General features: G+C 43.2%; 2 protein-coding genes across 2 annotated transcripts in view; both read right to left on the bottom strand.

Moving 5' to 3' along the window:
- Positions 1-23: 23 nt before the first annotated feature.
- On the bottom strand, positions 24-6,789 carry eif4e1c (eukaryotic translation initiation factor 4E family member 1c). Its single transcript, XM_086122690.1, has 7 exons — positions 6,722-6,789; positions 5,508-5,590; positions 3,800-3,895; positions 2,511-2,574; positions 2,323-2,436; positions 2,028-2,167; positions 24-957 (listed from the first exon to the last, which is right to left on the bottom strand). The coding sequence occupies exons 1-7, from the start codon at positions 6,737-6,739 to the stop codon at positions 843-845; spliced, it is 630 nt and encodes a 209-aa protein (XP_085978816.1). The 5' UTR covers positions 6,740-6,789; the 3' UTR covers positions 24-842.
- An 806-nt stretch (positions 6,790-7,595) lies between these two features.
- Positions 7,596-14,760, bottom strand: part of tet1 (tet methylcytosine dioxygenase 1) — a 32,876-nt gene continuing 25,711 nt past the window's right edge. Inside the window, exons 6-12 of the mRNA XM_086121721.1 lie at positions 14,349-14,557; positions 13,832-13,982; positions 13,545-13,634; positions 13,214-13,351; positions 12,792-12,968; positions 12,535-12,682; positions 7,596-10,838 (exon numbers count right to left, since the gene is read on the bottom strand). Of these exons, the coding sequence (XP_085977847.1) occupies positions 9,982-10,838; positions 12,535-12,682; positions 12,792-12,968; positions 13,214-13,351; positions 13,545-13,634; positions 13,832-13,982; positions 14,349-14,557 (1,770 nt within the window). The 3' untranslated portion in view covers positions 7,596-9,981. The remainder of the gene's footprint in view (positions 10,839-12,534; positions 12,683-12,791; positions 12,969-13,213; positions 13,352-13,544; positions 13,635-13,831; positions 13,983-14,348; positions 14,558-14,760) is intronic.

Raw genomic sequence — 14,760 nt, 5'->3', positions numbered from 1 at the left:
TATATAGACAACACAGGACAGCATGTGTTTTTTTCTTTAATGCAAAGCATTTCACCTTTACTTGAAAGAAGGTAATATACATCCTGGGAGAACAGATAAAGATACACTATGCAAAGGGGGGAAAAAAGATCATTCACAATATTTTTTTCAGGTTGCATCGAGAGAGAAATAAAGAGAGATAGCAAGTGTCATTATCTACAATTTGTTAGCGAGAGAACAGTGAAAATCACACACACACACACAAATTGGGTCATTATCTTTACTGTATGGTACACTGTAAAAAATGTCCTCCAAGAATGCAGTAGTCCAGATTTTCATCCTTAACAAAAAAAAAAAGTCATTCGCTGTCAACTGCAAGGCATACATTATAAATAAATGTAAAGAGGGCAAAAGGGAGGAAACAAAAGAAAACAAATACTACTAGCGATAATCCACAATTCCAGCATAGCTGAAATAATAAGTGGCCTTAAAAATCCAAACCACTGGGGAGCGTGGCGACAGTTGCGTTTTATTTTTTTCATAAACCAAACATATTGTAGATTATTCAAGATGGCCTGTCCGCTTATTGTATAACACTTGAGGGAATAAATCAAGTTAAAACTGCTCTTCAACCATTTCAGGTGCATACCGTTTTCCCATCTGTTATTTATTTTTTTGCTCTGTTGCAAATCAGAACACACTGAAATTGAGCAGCAGTGTATTTGTTTGTTTTTCAGTGAAAGGTAACACCACTATATCGTAGTTCACTCCAACTCAAAATGTTAACATGATGACGGTTTGGGCTTGCAATTGTTGTTAAAATCTGAACGTGGGCGGTCGGCGTGGCGACGGTGAGGGCCTTTTCAAATGGAGTACATGTTCTTAGTGGTGGAGCCGCTTTTGCTGGACGTGTCGTCGTGTGATTGGTAGCCCAGCATGGCTTTGCTGGGGATGCTCAGAAGGTCCTTGTAGGTTTCCCTGCCAAAGGAGAGAAAATTGAACAATTAGGCTGAGGCCTCTGTCTTGGGGTCACCTTATTTTCCCATTAGTGTGTTTAAAAGAAATGAAACAAAACAAGCAACCGGCAACATTTGATTAAGCCTTAATGCATTTCTAATCAATAAAACAAACATAAAATGTAGAATATAGACGAGGCAAGTAAGGAATTGTCTTTCACGTTTTTTTGGGAGGTGCGGTGTCCAAATATTACTTTGGCGCCCTCTGGTGACAGCTTGGTGGTGGTCGGTTTAGTTCATTGACGGTGTTGATGGCAAAATGATCTTTCTGCATCGCTGCCCACGCATCCATCCATCCATTTTCCGAACCGCTTAATCCTCACTAGGGTCGCGGGGGGTGCTGGAGCCTATCCCAGCCATCTTCGGGCAGTAGGCGGGGGACACCCTGAACCAGTTGCCAGCCAATCGCAGGGCACACAGAGACGAACAACCATGCACGCGCACACTCACACCTAGGGACAATTTAGAGTGTTCAATTAGCCTGCCATGCATGTTTTTTTTGGAACGTGGGAGGAAACCGCCCACGCAGTGGCGACAAATAAATCGACGTCGTCCAAGTCTAATGACTTCATACCGTTTGTGTAGACTGCTGGGGCGCCTATTTGTTGACCAATTTGTGATGACGTCACGGTTATTATGGTTACTGAAAGCCCACAAAATAAAGAAAACGAATATTGGGGAAAAAAATTCTATAAGAGGGGATGGGGGGGGGGGGGAGAACTAGCTGGAACAACATCACGGTTTTCAAAAAATAAAATATAAATTTAAAAAAAATAAAAAATTGAACCACCCCCGCCCGAACACTCATGCATGAAATTAATTCACAAAGACCAAAAAATATATTTTCACTGGTTTTATTTAGTTGAACAGACTTAAAATGTAGTTTCAGCCACTTATCGTCATTTTCATTTTATTTACAAAAATGTTTTTTGGAAGTTTCATTTTCCTGGTTTTCGTGACCTCTAATAACCTCTGATCGAGACGCACGTGTAGCTGACGCGAGTGTGAAAGAAACCAAAACAAGGAGCTCACCCGATCTTCATGATGGCCTCCCGGTTTTGGCAGTTGCTGGTCCAGATGGATATTTTGTCCGCTTTGTGCCTGACGTTGACCACGGCTCCGCACACGTCATCGCTCGCCTCGTCAAACGACTCGCCCACCAAACACAGGAGCTGCGGAAACGCACGCGCCGTCATAAACACACATGGCACATACGTCAGCGCGCCCAGTGGGGCCTCGAGTTGTCAGTTCCTCAACTTCATGCACAGGATTAACACTGTGCCTAAATGTCGGGAAATACCAAACGGCGCTCGGTGCGCCCACTCACCGTCTCCATCCAGTAGCGGTCGAGGTCGTTGTGCCGCTGGACTTTATTGAGTGTCATCAGCCAGCGTCCCCCCAGTTTGTTGCGGTCGTCCTCCCACATGGGCTTGATGCCGTCCTGCAACGTTCGCACACGCGCGTCAGTCGCAAAAGCGGCAGATTTGCGGGCTTTGTTTGGTAGGAGGTGAGTACCTTGAATAAGCAATAATCACAGCCATAGATGAGCTTGCTGGGCTGCTGTATGTGGTTGTATAGTCTGGAAGGAGCCAAAAAAAAAAGCCTCAGAAAAGGGAAAAATGCTCTTTGATGGGAGCTCTGGAATGAAATTGACCAAGTCAAGGTACCACTTGTACAATCATGAACTGATTTCTGCGTATTCTCTGCTGAGCTGCTCAATACCGACTTAATTAGACGTGTTTCTGTTTTTGGTCGGCAGCGTTGTTCCTGTTTCATTCGCGGACCAAGTCTGACTGACTGACAACTTCCTGGGCTAAGAGAAAAACGACGGCAGTCAGATGAGAGGCAATCTTGGACAAACCTGTGTGTCCAGACAGTGCTAAAATATGACGGAGAATTGGTCGTATCCGGTTCTGAAACTATTTTAGGGTGGAACACAGTCTTTCGATTGCTATTATTTGCTGTGGGAAATGTTTAGGAAGGCGGCATTTCGGCTTGCATGAGATTAGAGTTCTTCTACCGGGGGGTTGCGTGCGCTGCTATTATTTTTTTGGGCTGCTCAGTGATTCATTTACAAACAGCCACACATCCGCAGAATATTCTGTTGGAAACTGGTAGCGCCGTAACGGATCTAAAGCAGCTTTTGGGGCGGTGTTGCTCTTTTGTTGAACAGTAAAAGCTTTCAGTTGCCACTGGTGACGACTCACAGCATGATGATGGATGACCAAGACCTGCACGAGCTAATTTGCAGTGAACCCAAGACACTTTTACTCCTCTCACATTCTTGGAAAAAAAAATTTAAAAAAATCACACTTTTAATGTCTATGAAAAAAAAAATTGTCGCGTTTGCCTTTGTGTACTTTTTCACAACCCCCATGTACCGGGATATTTTTATATAACGTGAAAACTAATTTTCATTGTCCCTACACAAGTATAACACAAACCTAAGATTTTTAATGAAGATTTTAGGGGAGGAAAAAAAAAGCATTTTATACATGAGAGATTACGATATATGTGATGTTACTAATTGGAGATCAGGATGTATATTTAATACATTTGTATACAAGTTTGCTTCATTTTCCTTTATCTGAGTGGATAAGCACAACAAAGAAAGAACAATTTAGGTCAAACAAATAAATCCTAAAGTTATTATTATTTTTCTTTTTGGTCATGGGGATTGGATCATTTTCCCAAATTAAAGAATGAATGAAACGTGTTCTAGCATGGGAACACCATGACGTCCAATTTCAGGGAGGAGCAGCGATGGAAAAGCTGATTTGAGTGCACAGGAAAAGAATACTCACGCCCAGAAGTCCTCCACTGTGTCAAACTTGGAAATGAGACGTAAGTTTTCCGTCCAGCTTTTGCTTTTGTCATTTTTGAAATACCACAGGGCCCATCTGAGACGTGGGGGGAAGAGGGGGGAACAACAACAAACAGTCAGCTTTCACACACTTGTGGCAAATAACTTTTGAATGAATTAATGAAGGACCTAATGGGCGGACACGCTCTCTTAGAGTCAACGCGACAACGTCTCACGCCTTCAACATTGGCATTGGCCAGTGTTGTTCCCAAGCCCCATGGGCAGCTGACGAGAGCGATAAACAGGGGACGGGTCGCAAGACGACAATGCTGCCAGAACGCATACAAATGCCCGGCAAGAGTGAAAAGCGCAGCAAACAAGCGCGGCCTTTGTTTACGGCCACTGAGGTGATTCTTTCATTTGTTTGGGAGAGTGGGCGGGGCCAGCGGGGGCAACGTGGGGCCATCAGCTGAACTCCGTGACTCCCCTTGCAACATTCATCCCACCCACCGACACTACCGGACTGCCCGGCCACCCACACCCCCCCCACACACCCTGCAGCCAAGCCGTCAACAGTGATAGGGTCGACAGATGCCTGTTTGTGTACACCCTGCAACAATGGACCAGGCGTTTAGACGATCATGATGAAAAAAATAAATATCAATCAATCAATAAGCATGCCAGCCGCTTTTGATAATGCTGCACCCAGAATATATATGTCTAATATTCTGATGTGTCTTTGAAAGCAACACGCTTGCCATCGAAAAAGCTTCGACTGCCGTATTTTCACGACCGAAATGGACACATAAAAGTCTTTAAAAATTTCTCCCAAATGGACGGGGCGCTTAATAATGCGGGGCCGCCTTTTGTATGCACCGAGTTCCAAAATCTGTGAATGCTGTTGCGTGACTTTGTTGAGGGTTCTGCTTGATTGATGTTGTGTTGACAAGCTGCTTCTATAGAGGCGGATAGAACAGCATGCGGACGATAGCATAGCACTTGCATTTACATCCCTAAAATGGCACCTACGAAGGGACACGCTAACGAAGCACAGTTTAAAGTGCAAGCTGTCGATTTCGCAGAGGACCACCATGGGAATCGAGCAGCCGCGAGAGAACTCAAGATCCACTAATCGATGGTGCCTTGGTGCTTTCGTTTTATGAAACGGCACCATCTCTCCATCCGGGTAAGAACGCCCGTGGCGCAGCAACATCCGTCCAATTGCAAAGCAAACCTGGCCATCTTCTGCTACTACTGCAGTGAAAAGTGCAATGTTCTGCGTTACATTCAATAAAGATGCTTTCTTGGAGATTTTAATCCTTTATTCTGCCGCTCTGCCAGCCTGACTTGGCTTCCATTATCGACTGCTCTCGCTACCAATTCCCACATTCTGACATACCCGCTTAGGCTACGGCAAGTGATGTGGGACATACTTAAATACATTTGAAACACAAAAAATGGATTGCCGACAAACACATCCAGCCCAACAAGGACGAACGAGGTGCTGCTCACTTTCGTCATTTTTACGTTTTGTGTTTGTGTTACATTTTATGTTTATGCCCGCGTCAAATAATACAATGCGTCTTGTGTATGTGTTAAATGCAGGAATCTAACCTGTAACTGACACTACGCTTTTTAGTACAGTGCGCCGGATGGTCATGAAAATATGAGCTTTATTGGGGTTGCTTCTCACATGTTTTCATTCTCACCTGTTTTGCAAAGGATGTTTGATGTATTGTTCCTGGTTTGTGACTTGGCTGTCGGATTGCTGCTCGTCAGTTTCGGGTGTCTTCTGCATGGAAACAAAAGGAAAAAAATACATTGGTGAGTGTTGATTAAAAAGAGTGTAGTAATCACTTCTTTGTAGCCTCATCAAGTAAACTCCCACCTTCTGACCAAATTTTTCATGTAACAATTTGGTTGAAAAATACACTTTTGATCAAGAAGAGAAACATTCTAGATTTCAAGCAACAACTTGTAACCAAGTATAAAGATGGCGTACGTTGTCATCAGGTCCTGCATTGAAAATAGAAAGGGTTCACTGTATGTGAGGTGTTGACAGACTAGTCAACCTTACTCCACTAGAATGCCCCTTTAAAGTTGGATGTCACTAGTACGACACAGTGCTAGTTTTCTTGATTAAAAAACACTAAAGTATTCATTTCAAGATAACTATTCAAGGTGCGTTGACTTTCCTCGAGTGGTAACTCAGCTTTATTCTCCACGTTCCTCGCCTTAAATGTCAACGTGTAACTTTAAAGACCACTGAAAGGTCGAAATGAGGAACTAATCAAACGAAAGTGCCCAAACCCAAAATCACCACAGGAGAACAGTCAGCAGAATCAACTACTTTACAGCTGATTCGAAATGATCTACAACACTGGCTACTCTACACCGGACAATTCCAGAAATATACGTTCGCGAAAGCCACGACTGTTAACGTTGCGGCAATTTTCTTTGTCGTTAATGATTATTTAATTAGCCATCAGTGCTAGCATTAAGGCTAACCTAGCGCCAAGCTTACATATTCACACACGTGTCACAATTGAATAAACGATTTAAGACGACGTTCAGTTAAATCTTATTTAAGTTGCCAAGAAAAAGTAGAAGCATTAACATTTTGAACAGGTAAGCCTACTGTGTGCGTTTATTTCATCCTAACAAGTCACTGAATGGAGTTTGAATGATGCGACGCCCAACCAGCCAAGCCTCTCTTCCCTGCCGACAAAGTAAGCCACTGGCTGGATGCTAAATGCTGCTAACAGCTATCCACGCCAAAAGACGCCCTTTGCGACCAACGTCTTTGAATATACTCGAAGCCATTCCCACTGTGTGATCCTAAATTACAAAGTGGTCAAACACAGAGGAAATGTAGTTATTTTTAGGGGAGGGGAATTTCTGAGTTAGCACTTGCTCCACTTACCGGTTCCGACGTCGCCATCTTGACAGTAGAAATTGTCTGCCCGTTAAACCCGCTGCGTCACACCGTAGCCACTCGCGTACGGAAGCCTTTACCGCCCAAACATCGGTGAATAGCTCCACATTATTATATCATATAAGATTAACCTGCGCAAATGCCACTTAAACAGTAAAGAAATATATAATTATATTTATTAGAGCCTAATGATCATGTTTATAATGTTTTTTATTGTGAGCTAATGTAATTATATCATTAATTTGAAAAACAAACTGGTACCTTGGTCTATATAAATCGAAAACCTAGATATGGCCGTTAGGCACCAGTTTATTGCCGCATTAAATTAAATAAATTACTGCCACCTGCCGTATTAAGTAAAATTGAATGCCTATATAATTTAAAAATGGGTATTATCAAACCTTGTGTCCAATACTGTTTTGTTTTTATTTTGTAAATCAAAATATTAATTTGATAGTAAGATATCAATCTAATCAGTTTGACACAATTTCAAAATGACGTATTGTAATTTCTTTAAAATATCTCTTTTAATTACATAATTTTGTATATATGTATCCATAATATTTTTAAAGGTTAAAGTCAATCTCATCATTGGTTCTAGAATCACAGTGCATCAAAATTAAGAGAGTGACTCATCCTGACACACCAGGAGAACAAAGTCCACAGCATGAAGTCAAATGTTAATATAGTACTGTACATCAAGCACTGCATTGTTTTGTGGGAATAAACGTTAAGAGTGGGCTATAAAACAGATCCTTACGGAACAAAATCAAAGTAGAGCGTTTATGATACAGTTGCTTATAAATGCAGTTGCTTAAAAATGTGACAAACCATAAACAGAATATTATGATTGAGTCCAAAATATAAATATGACTTTATTTCACAATCCCAAAAGAGATCAGACATCCAAAAAAGAAATGCAAAATTTAGTCTCTTCTCAAGTCTAAAATGGATAATTATATATATATTTTTGCCACACACAGTAATTCTTTTGCAAAATAAGCAAGAGCATCCATGTCTACGCACAGTACAGTAAAAACAATATAGCTCACATACATATTTACACAGCATTTAAACTAGTAAAACGTTTCTTCTCCCCTAAGTTTTTTTAATGCTGGTGATAGCTTGTGGTTGATGAAAAAAAACCCTTTCTTGTCATTTTGTGATGTGAGCTGATATAACATGTTTTTTTTTAAATGGGGTTACTGGTAAATCAACTGATTCCAAACATGCTTACATTCATTTCATTGTGTTTTTGTTGTTTCGGAAGACATTGGAACTGGACTATGATTTGCATTTAACATTAAAAATACACCATGATCAAATGTGTGTCACAACAGCATCAAAACTACGTTTGTGTAGACTCCCAACATATTTTTACTTTTTTCCATTTTAGAAAGAGCACCATCCGTAATAAGTATAAAACCAGGTTGAGTCAGTGAACTAACTTGTCCTAATTAGCACCAAGACAGTTACATCACAAGTTGTGTGACATTTGTGCAGCTATTTCTCTCAAGTCCTTAATACGACGTTTTGGATTTTAAAATGAAATAAAATCACCTTATTTAGACTCTGTCAGATGCTGTGGAGGAAATACGAAATTGTCAAAAACTCCTTTAAATGGATGATGGGCGTCAACAAAAGCTGAAGTGAAGTCCAACATCTAAAAAATCGGATAAGATGGTGGAAATCGGTATCTTTGCACCCCACCTTTTGGATACAAATACAGTAAAAAAGAATTGGCAATATGTCGGCCTATGTGACAAATAGAGGTTTTAACAAGCACCAATAACATGTACAGTGAGTCAGAAAAGGTTCCAAAATCCTATCACTCCAACTCCAATAATTCAAAATTTCCAAGAAAGTGAACATACATAAAATAAGTGCCGCTCATAATAAGCACTTTTTTGTTGACGTAAATTAAAATTACTTTGAATGCTAAGTGTTTAAAAAAAAGTATTGACACACAAACATAATTAGGCCTAACGTTTGGGACAAGTGTTCAAGTGAGGCTTGAGGAAAAAATGGGGGAGGGGGGGGAAGTGCTTCTTAGCAACCTTCCAGACAACAAATCATGTTTTTCATTCACAACAGAAACCAGAGAAGCAGATGTGTGAAGCCATTATGCTACATGAGATCATCCGTAGTAAAATAGAGGCATGAGATATAGTGTGTACAGTGAGAATGGCACTGAACCGGAAACGAAAGCAAGGTACCACTGTCATTCTAATTCGGATGCAACTGGTTATCATAGGACTCTTGCAGTAAACAGGCTTAACACCGGGAATTAAATAGAAATGATCAGAAATAAATAATCACGTTTCTTGTTCTTTATCGTGTGTACACATATATACCATATAAATTGTATATATAAAACCAGTAAAAAAGAAAAAAAAACGTATTTTAAAATGCTTCAAAGCACCATCTCTTTTATAAACATAAAACTCACAGTTAAAACAAATGGGAGGGGGGGGGCAAATATTTTAGTCTTCCCTACTGAGGAAGACGAGGGAGCACAAAGGCGAGCCGTTTGAGTATTCATTCTATCTCCAACAATGACTGTCTTTCTAGTCAAGGGTTGTTGTTGTTTTTCCTACCAGCTAAGTAGGAAGACAATTCAGCCTTCCGTGACTGTATGCCATTTCTGCACAACACTTGGACAACTTTGTCATAGTAGTAACACGACTACATGTTTATTTGTGAGGAAAAACTGTGCACTAGCTTAAGGTACCCATGTACTCTTTTTTTCCTTACTGGTAGAATAACTGTGTCTTACTAGAAATGTTTTTTTCCCACTGCGAGTCCCACTTCTGGCTTACTACAACCTTAAGATGGATATGAAGTATATCAAATAATGCTTCATATGCCAATACCATACGAGAAGGCCAAAAACTGGTCGTAGCAGTAGGGAAAAACACGACTAGTAAGATACAGTCATTCTACGAATGCACGGATTTATTTTTAAAATAAATTATTTTATTTCATTTGCTTCACTTTACATGTGGTTGTCCTACTAGTATGCCAGAGTTGGACCATCACGTCAAAAGACTTGAAGATAAATATGAAGGATATTGAATAAATACTCAAGTGGCTTTCGATAGACAGGTATCAGAATAGCATGATTAAAACCAGGTAAAAAAAACCCCAAAAACAAACAAGATAAGCAGTCTCAAGTTGATTGAGGTAAGGCATAAATAAGCACAGTGCGTGTGTGTGTGCGTGTGTGTGTGTGCGCGTGTGCGTGTTGACTATGTCCAGCTGTTGTAAGGACCCGTCACTTGCGTGAGGGCGTAAGGGGACACGGTGATGACCCCGTCCCTCGGTAGCGTCCACGTTTCCCGCGTGGGGACGTCCCCGGCCTTCCACGCGGCCTGCCCGTCCGATCCCGCCCCCTCCTCCATCTGCCTTCCTCGTTCACTCCCGCCTTCCTCCATCCTCAACCTCTCCTCTTCCTCCTCCTCCTCCCTCTCCCGCTCCCTCTTGGCCATCTTGGCATCCCACATGGCCATCCCGTGGCCTGGCTCGTTGAGGGACTTGTGCTGGTAGAAGACCAGAGAGATGCGCGTGGGGTGGCGGCGGTCGGGTTTGAGGATGGGCGTGGTGGCGTGCAGCTCCCGCCGCGCGCACTCGATGAGGATGGAGCCGTGCGCCGGCGCCACCGCCACGCCGCCGATGTCGTGGTCCAGGAAGTTGTGCTCGCTGTCCGACCACACCTCCTCCTGCTTCACTTCCTCTTCGAAGCCGTGGAGTCCGTTCAGCCTGCTGTAGAGGCCCTCGGAGGTAGGTCGTGGGGAGAAGGAGGAGGATGGAGGGGTGCTGCAGCTGGTCGAGGGTCTCCGTGGCGGGGAGAGCGCCTCGTCGGGCTCACGTTTAAAAGAACACGGGTAGCCGCCGGGGTAACAGTTCACCACGTCGTTGGTGGTCTGATACGGCGGGACCGAGCGGCTTGGTCCGAACGGGAAGCTGGACGAGTGGCGGTGGTGGGTGGGGGACACGAGGTCCCTCTGTTGGTGATAGTTGCTGGTGTTTTGACTGTAAGTGCTGGCCTGGCACCGGTCCACGCTGGCAGGGCGAGGCGATATTTTGTTGTAAAGGGCATGTTGCTCTGTTTTGAAAGTAAAAAAACCCCCAAATGGATTAAAGACACTGTACTGAAAGTCATTTTCATTTTTTGTTTCTAAAGAGGAACCCTAATTTAACAGATCCGGAACCAACAAAGTCCACATTCAACGGAGAGAACAGAGTGTCGATCCCACACCTTTGTACAGTGCCTGTGAAATTCAATTCGTCCTAGAATTTGCCGCAATTCGCCACAGCGCCTTTGAACACACAGACTGACTGGCCGCGTGTTTCCGGCATGCGCTGCTCTCTTGTCATCGATAAACAAAACGTACAGTAGACTAGAGCAGGCTAAAAAGCTTAAAAGCCTGCATGATCTTGCTAGTGTCCCCAGCAAGACCAGCAAACAAAACAAGATTCAAACAGCTGAACCTTCGGTCAATTTGCAACCTGTTCTATAAAGTGAGCCACAGCTGCCCATCATGTTGCTGTTGCCCCGCCCCACTCCAAGAGCCGGTGATAGCTCGTGACCAGTTGGTCTTGCTCCTGTCGTCAGCTACGAAGGGTGGCTGTGGCTCAGTTGGTAGAGCAAGTTAACCAGTCACGTGAAGGTGATTGAATCTTGGCTGTTTTGTTGTGCCGTTGCTTCTTGTCATTCGTGGCACCAGCAAGACCAGCATCCTGCTGTTGCCCTGCTGGTAGTTGGTGACACCAGCGAGACCAGCACAAAAACACAAAATTGTTGATTCTGTTCACCTGACTGTGAGCCACTGAGCTAGCAATCAAACAAGCTAGTGATTGACAGGCAAAGGTTAGCTTCAGCACCCACGCCCACAAAGTCTTAAAGCTGGAAGTCAAGCGCTATTATTCATGACTTTTGAGCCTTATTTCATATGATTCTGATGATTTAGCAAAATAAGCAATAATATTGTCTGCGTTGCTCTTTAGAGTCAGGTTGATTTGGCTTGTAAATGTCATCGTTACTTCCTCTCTCTGTGTCACCTCCTGTCTCTCCTCGTTCTGTCCCTGCTTCTTGTTCCTGAATTCCATTTGCCTCTCCTTCCTCATGCAGTCCTTTTTCTACTGTGGCTGAGTAGTGGTAGATCCTCTCTTGACTGACTAGGACCTGCCTCAGTGTCATCGGGAATTGTCTGCAGGCCGGGAGGAATGTTAAGATTTGAAATCTTCTTGTCAAAGTAACATCATGCATAAACACAACAACAAAGCATTTCACCGACAGGGTTTTATTTTATGTTGATGGTTAGGGTTGGAGGAGATGTAAAAATTTAGACTTGAGCCATGCGCTGGATCAGCATCATGGTCATTTGACATGTTTCTATTCATAAAGGTCTTGTTTGTTTTTTCACATTTTGGTCAGAAACCGACGTTTTTACTAAAATCAATCAAATGCGAAAGAGAAAAAGCGAGAAATTCATTTTTCTGGTCAAAGACTTTCGACTCTTGGTGGGTTTGGTTCTAACAGTGTCACAGAACAAAATATTCTGTGGGTGTTGAAAAATTGTAATGGCTGGCAATAAACTGCTGTCAGTGAATGAGGTAATACACAACAAACTTTTTTTAGAGGGGCATCAATTATTCAGTTTTTTCCCCCGCTGTACAGTTAAGAATGTAAACACATGAAATTAACAATTTGTCCCTCTCTCCACTTCACCGGTTTTGGGCTCATCAATCTTCCACACTGTACAAAGTGAAAGCGATCTGTCACTTGATCAATGACTTACCAGCTTTGGTCGGGGTTTCTCGCTTCACTTTAGCAGGAGTGAGCGGTATCAAACCAAGCTTCTTCTCCAACTTCTCAGCTTGAGCTTTCAAACGAGCTTCTTGCCTCATCTTGCGGGCTGATTTCACCGGCTCAGCTAGCAGACGCACCTGACAAGAAACAGACAAAAAAAATAAATAAATAAGAGTCAAATTCACAATTTCATTGCGTTATGCGTGCCATGGCCATGGCCGTAAGCCATTTTCAATATCTGCTTACCTCTCTTGGGAAGGATGATAGAACCTGGAGCGCACCGGTTTGGATCTTGCCCCACTGTCCTTCAACACGACCAAACTCATCCCTGTCGGCGATCTTGTAGAGCGGAAGAACGTGGAGCTGCTCGTCTTCCGGTATGTTCCGAACCGCGCGGTTATCTTCCTTTGTTAAAGTGCAAACCTGAACGAAAAACAAGGAGAAGTGTCACCAAGCAAAACAACGAGCTTTGGAAGGACTTGTAGCATCTTTTGTCACAGTGGTGCCCAACCTTTTTTTTTTTTTTTTTTCCACAGCAGACCTGTTGTTTAAAGTAAAACTTCTTTCAGACTCTGATGATCAATAAAATATATTTTTTGTCCGCTTTCTTTATGTGGCCCGGTACGGAGTGGAGACAGCAGCTGCAGCGTACATAATAACTCTCTTACCACAGTGCTGCCGTTATTCATGTTGTGGTTGTCCTTGTGAGCATGCGCACAAAAGTCCACGCAAGCCGTGACTCCTGAAAACGGACGCCCCTCCCTGCAGCCGAGCCGGCAGGAGTCCCCTTTCTCCTCTTGTTCCACCTGGAAAAGAGATGCAGGAACGTTTGGGTTGAGGTGATGACAAGAAGATGAGTAGTGGGATGAATATCATTTACAAATAAATGAAAAGAAAACAATATCGATCATGGTGGAGTTGACCCCAAGTATACTGAAAGCCTGGGGGAGTAAAAACTGGGTCGGAAATGTGAAATAAAAACGTTTTCCGTTTTCGTACCTGGTTCTGGAAGGCTTCGGGAGCGAGGCATTTGTACAGTGGTGCAAGGTCAGTGGCAAGACTCTGGAGGTTTTTCTCTACCTTCTCCTCCTGCAAGTCATTAAGATGAGCTATTAAAACCGTATAAAAAATTTTTTTTAGGTGGTACAAAACTTGAGAATCACTGCATGGCAAATATGAATGGGATTTTTGGGTTGACAGAACTCTGACTACTGCAGTATCGGGATAATACCGATAATCGTGATTGTTTTGGTTATGACAGCAGTGACGTGGCAACAATCCCGTACCTGCTCCCGGTAGTCACCAAGCAGGCGGAATTTGCGTGGCACTTTGCTGCGGGCAAACTTGCAGCCATTGAAGTACATACTCCACGAGCAGCCGAAGGAGAAGGATGCTCCGCAAGTATCCGGGTCCAAACCTTGACAGGCGCAAGTGCGACTGTGGAGGGGAAAGAAAAAGGGGAGCAGGGCAGAAAGTGGTGACTGAAAGGCTGATGTCGAAGGCCACATTTAAACTTTGTATCCGGAGGACACGCCAATCAATGATCAATAAATAAGTTATGTCCCGTTCTGTAGCACCTGTGCGCAAATATCACAGACTCGTCAACACTTTTTTATTTTATTTTACAAGTGCAGCAGACATCAGACTGCTATTGTTGCTCACACGACAGGTCGTCCATTAGCACACACGTTCCAATTTATCAGCCAAATAAGGAAATCGTGTTTGATCAAATCGTGATTATATTGCAAATGAAATTAAGCCTTCCGCCTTCGCATATGGTTTAAATGTAGCTTAAGCGCTTACTCTTCATTGAGGGCGCAGCGTCGGCTGGTGGGCGAGCCGTATTTGAAGAGGGTTTCTGTGAGCTCTTGGTAGAGGTGGTCCGCTACCGCTCGCGGGATTCCCTCCCAGGCCAGGATGAGGATGACCAGCACGGCGGTGTCACAGTGGTGCCCTGGCCGCTGCCGCACTAAACACAGCAGCTTCTCCTCCTCGCTGCCTCGCCGGACAACCTGTCACGTGATCGTATACACACACACAACTGCCATTATTATTGCCTTATGGGATTAAATAAAATTATAAATACTGTATACTGTATATACATATGTAATGTATACATACACACACACATACACACACACGCACACGCACACGCACACACACACACACACACACACACACACACACACAGTATTTACACATGCTTGCCACATAC

The sequence above is a fragment of the Hippocampus guttulatus genome, chromosome 10, assembly GCF_054856545.1.
Source record: "Hippocampus guttulatus isolate MCC_2025c chromosome 10, RoL_Hgut_1.0, whole genome shotgun sequence".
Classification (NCBI taxonomy): Eukaryota; Metazoa; Chordata; class Actinopteri; order Syngnathiformes; family Syngnathidae; genus Hippocampus; species Hippocampus guttulatus.
The sequence above is the reverse complement of the archived record's forward strand: the minus strand, read 5'-3'. Positions and strand labels throughout refer to the sequence as shown.

What these genes read in the sequence shown, in the direction of transcription:
- eif4e1c (XM_086122690.1), bottom strand. An exon ending in AAACATCCTTTGCAAAACAG is followed by an intron (nt 3,896 to 5,507) that starts GTGAGAATGAAA and finishes CCCACGTCTCAG; the next exon opens with ATGGGCCCTGTGGTATTTCA. An exon ending in GTGATTATTGCTTATTCAAG is followed by an intron (nt 2,437 to 2,510) that starts GTACTCACCTCC and finishes CGAACGTTGCAG; the next exon opens with GACGGCATCAAGCCCATGTG.